At 40.4% G+C, this 4,858-nt stretch overlaps 2 protein-coding genes across 4 annotated transcripts in view; one reads left to right on the top strand and one right to left on the bottom strand.

The window, feature by feature from the left end:
• LOC101572782 (serine/arginine-rich splicing factor 10-like) overlaps window positions 1-1,247 on the bottom strand; it is a 3,929-nt gene extending 2,682 nt beyond the window's left edge. Inside the window, exon 1 of one of the 2 annotated variants that reach the window (XM_012514682.2) lies at window positions 551-1,247. In XM_012514682.2, the coding sequence (XP_012370136.1) occupies window positions 551-1,143 (593 nt within the window). In that variant the 5' untranslated portion in view covers window positions 1,144-1,247. The remainder of the gene's footprint in view (window positions 1-550) is intronic. The other variant, XM_023714853.1, reaches the window with a different exon arrangement.
• The window catches only part of LOC101574099 (ubiquinol-cytochrome-c reductase complex assembly factor 1), a 114,092-nt gene that overhangs the window by 27,228 nt on the left and 82,006 nt on the right, over window positions 1-4,858 (top strand). The gene's annotated exons all lie outside the window — the stretch shown is intronic.

Raw genomic sequence — 4,858 nt, 5'->3', positions numbered from 1 at the left:
TTTCTAGGTTAACAGTTCTACCGAATATGGGTATGAAAGTTTAATAAGACAATGTTGCAAATTATGGTCAACCAACATCTTTTCACCAAATACTTCAAGCATAAAAAATGAGAATCTTTACAAAAATATACAGAGACACCACATATTGGTAGCTGCCCATAACATTAAACAAACTGGACTCTTAAAAGTGTCTTCTGAACAGCATATCATTTTAATTATAACCATTGCCTGGTACAGGGAAACTAACAAATGTTTTTTATGCATCATTGCAACATTGTAATCCTGATAATTTAAGTGTACCAAACTATGAGTAAATGAATGATACATGCCTAAAAATTATCATGGTTTATACTATCAGTGGCCACTGGACTTAGGACTAGTCCAAGACCTTGATCTAGATTTTGACCTAGACCTAGACTGTGATCTTGACTGAGATTTGGATCTAGGTGGTTCTTTTTTCCTTGATTCCTTTTCATATCTTGAGCCAGACTTATAATGTGTTTTGGAATCTGTTTTAGAGGTGCCTCTAGTTTTGGTGTGAGATGCAGACCTAGAACGTGATTTAGGCTTCATTTCTTTCTTGGACTGGGACTTGGACCATGATCTTGAATTGGATTTAGATCTTGAAAAAGATCGATTTTGGTGTTTGAATCTATCATTGTCGGAATGGCTTCTGCTACGTCGTGGTCTTCCAGTCGGTCTACTGTTTCTAGGACTATAAGATCTTCTATAGTTGTAATTGAAAGACCGACTTCTTGATCGCCTCCTTTCATAGCTCCGGCTCCTAGAACGTCTATATCTGTCATAATCATCGTAATGTGAAGAACTGTACACATTCCTTCCTTCCTTGGCTTTCATTTGATTTGGTGTCTTCCGATCCCCCTGTGCAAACTGTATTTCAATCTGACGTCCACAAATCCATTTTCTGTCCAAATTATGTAAAGCATCTTCAGCATCACGAACATCCTCAAATTGAACATAAGCAAATCCTCTTGGACGTCGCGTGTAGAAATCAAGTGGAACATAGACATCAACTATTGGACCATAGCGGCCAAATTCACGCCGTAAATCTTCAGACCTAGTGTCGTCGGCCACATTCCTGACGAACAGAGACGTGTTAGGGGGGCGCAGGTAGCGGGACATGACGGCGGCGTCAGTCTCGATGCGGAGCACTAACGGGCTCAGCAAACCGTCCGCGACTGCAGCGGCAGCACCTCGGACACACAACCAGAGGGCTCCACTAAGGCAACCACCTCGACACAATGATTCTTCACAGTATTTCATGGACAAATAAAAAAAAAAAGAGCACAAGACTTAATCTAAGGTACTGCAGTGGTCAGAATAATGTTTAATGAGTGTTACATGAAGCATTTAAGTTCATTAAAAGATCTTTATCAAATACATAAACAAACAAAATGCAAAAAACCCCAGAGATCTTACCAGAATTGTCTTCCAGTAGGCTAGATAGCCTTACGAGGTCATTGATCTTATTTGAACCAGGGACATAGATCATTGACCATGAGTCAGGGATGCTGGAGAACTAATTCTAGTACAGAATAGAAGCTTCAAGTGGCTAAAATGCTCCTTCCAATTCTCACACAGCTGTTAGTGCCAGCCTTTTACTACATTTTTAAAAATGTATTTGGTACAGAGTCTCACTGCACAGCTCCGACTCATAGTGATCTTCCTGTTTTCAGCCTGCCCAGTGCTGGGGTTACAGGCCTGTGCTACCATGCCAGGTCTTCGTGGCTGGTCAGCATGCCCGGGGGCAGGGCTGGCATGGCATGTGGTACCAGAGATCAAACCTCAGTCTCTATTGCTTGCTTAAGGAGGCACTTAGTCCGCTGAGCTATCTCACCAGCCCTTACATTCCTTTTTCACCTTGTAGGAAGACACAAAATGTACCAGTTAGTAGGAGAGCAGATTTTCATTCCGAAGGCTGTTTTAGGTGCTTCTGTTTTAGTCCAGTAACCTGATGAAGGCTTCCAAAGTTAGAATGAAATAAACATTGTCATCTAAGGACCAGAACCACTTGTGTTGACTGTGTGAAAAGTTAGTCCACATACCTCCTTAACTTATATTAATGCATTATTCTTCAAGAGGCTCGTTCCAGTTGTTATTTCCAGTTACTCTGTGATGGTCTTCAGGGACTTGCTTTAGAGATTTGTCCAGGAAAATGGCTTACTTACATATAAAGGCTTGGCTTTGGTGCTGGAAAGGTGAACTATAAAATGCTTCTAATTGCTACAGTATGAGCACTGTGTCAGTATACCAGCTAATCTGATGAGGTTGGTATTATTTGTAATGAATGCTTTTTCATGAACAGATTGAGAGGGGAAAGCTTTCTCTTAAAGACTTCAGCCTTTCCAAAGACATGGTAATTAATTGGGAACCTAAAGGACTATATGTAGAGGAACCTGAAGGAAACTACAGAATTTAAGAGAAAAAAAAATCAAGAAATGAGCAGTTCGGAATTTTAGTTAGGGCCAGGGAGATAAAATAGCTCAGTGGTGTAAGCCCTTGCCTGGCAAATGCAAAGTCCTGAGTTTGATTCCCGATATCAAAAGAAAAGAAAAAGAAAGAAAATCTAAGCTTTGGGCCGCCCAGATAGCTCAGTGGATTAAAGTACCTGCTTAGGCAGACATAGGGACAGTGTTTCGATTCCTGGTGTGCTGTGCCACCCCCACTCCCAGGGTATGCTGAGTCAAGAGCTGGGGAAGCTGAAAAACAGGAGCATCACTGAGTCTGATCTGTGCAGTGAGACCCTGTAGACCCTGTACTAAATACATTTAAAAACGGGGATTTTAGTTAAAATTGTCTATCCATAATTGGACTAAGCCATTAACTCCATGAAGAAAGGAATTTTTGTTTGCTTGGTTTTACTTCTGTATTGTTAGAATCCAGACCAGTGTCACGAACTGAGTTTGATACTCAATAAATTATTTGTCTAAGGTAAAGTTAAGAGCTAAGGGATATCCTAAATTCTTTCTTTCAAGAGTAGAAATAAAGATCCAGGTATGATGGCCTATACCTGTAATCCTAGCACTTGGTAGGCTGAGGCAAGAGGATTGCTGCAAGTTGAGGCTATGCTGGACTACAAAGTGAGTTCAAGGCCAGCCCGATTGCTGACTGCATGACAAGACCTTTTCTTAAAAAGACAATAAATAAATAAATAAATAAATAAATAAATAAATAAATAAAATAGAAGTAAGTTTGGGTATGGAGGCATATACCTGTATTCCCAGCACTTGGGAGGTTGAGACAGGAGGAGTGCCCGAGGCCAGCTTGGGCTACACACAAGCAAGTTCAAGGTCAGCCTCACTACACAGTGAGACACTTTCTCAAAAAGAATAGAAATAAGGCCTACAAGGCCAAAGTGTTAATCCAGTGATATTAGAATATTACTAGATTGATAATACATGGATCTGTGCTTTGTTGAAGCACATATGTGTTAACAAAATTAGACTGGTGGTGGTGACTGCTATTGCTTCTTATTTTATGTTGATATGATGAATTATACAGATTGATTTGCCGGTGTTGAATCAGCTTTACATTTCTGGATAACTTCTACCTAATCGTGGTACATTGTCCTTTTTACATATTGATGAATTCTGTTTGTTTACATCTTCCTTTTTTTTTTGTTTTGTTTGAGACAAGGTCTTACTATGTAGTCCAGGATGGCCTTGAACTGACTGTGTAGTCCATGCTGGCCTCAAATTTGTGGCAGTCCTCCTGCTTCAGCCTCCCAAGTGCTGGGATTATAGGAATGTGCCAGTCACCCTACCAGGCTTCTATCTGAATTTTAGATTAAAAACCTTGATGATATAATAGATATGAAAGCAGATCTTAATTACAACCAGAGTTTTTATTTTGGATATTTCTTTTCATCAGAGACACAGCTGATTGGATGCTAGAGAATATAGAAATTATGAATACGATATAGTATTTGGTGTAGTTTTTCATTGGTGAATCTTTGAACAGCTTTACTGTCTACCTTTTTTTCTTTAATTGCTGTGCCATCCTTAGGCTGTGCATCTTTGTTTTTAGTATACATGCTGAAGTTTGTTCCTTGTCATTTTACAAACATTTATTTGGTGTAGGATCTTACTACACAGCTCAGACTTGTACTGCCCCTCCTATCTCAGCCTCCCCAGTGTTCAGATTATAGGCACGCATCTGCCTGTATTCCAAGTCTGGCACAGCACAGCATGTGGTACCAGGGATCGAAACAAGGTCCTTTGCATTTGCCAGTCAGGTGCTTAGACCACTGAACTATCTCCCCAGCCCTTCCTTGTCATTTATTTACTTATTTTTTTGTGGCCAGCTCAGCCTGCCCTGGGAGTGGACCTGGTGCAGCATGTGGTGCCGGGGATGGAACCGAGGTCCCTGTGCTTTGCCTAAGCAGGCACTTTAGACCCCTGAGCTATCTCCCTGGCCCCTTTCTTGTCATTTTAAGGGAAAAAACAAGCTCACTTCTTGAAGCCTTTTATTGATGTGCTAATGTGTTTCATTACATCCTAATGCTTTTGTTTGTTTTTACAGTACTAGGGATTGAACTCAGGATACTGAGTTAGATGTTTAGCTCTTTGTTTTTTTCTTAGTGAGACAGGGCCTCACTAAGTTTCTGAGTTGTACAAGCTGGGCTCAAACTCGCGATCCTTCTCTGCCTCCCAGAGTAGTGGGATTACAGGTGTGCACCACGATGCACAGCTCTTTAGTGAAACACTGGAAAAGTCCTGTTCCCTATAGCACTGAGTTGATTCTCAGACTTACAATTAAACTTGTTTTACTTTTGTATTTATTTATGTTAAGGCATAATTTATATACATTAAAATAAACAAGTCGTATAAGTCATATA

Source organism: Octodon degus, unplaced genomic scaffold (genome assembly GCF_000260255.1).
Source record: "Octodon degus isolate 3935 unplaced genomic scaffold, OctDeg1.0 scaffold00037, whole genome shotgun sequence".
NCBI classification, from domain to species: domain Eukaryota; kingdom Metazoa; phylum Chordata; class Mammalia; order Rodentia; family Octodontidae; genus Octodon; species Octodon degus.
The sequence above is the reverse complement of the archived record's forward strand: the minus strand, read 5'-3'. Positions and strand labels throughout refer to the sequence as shown.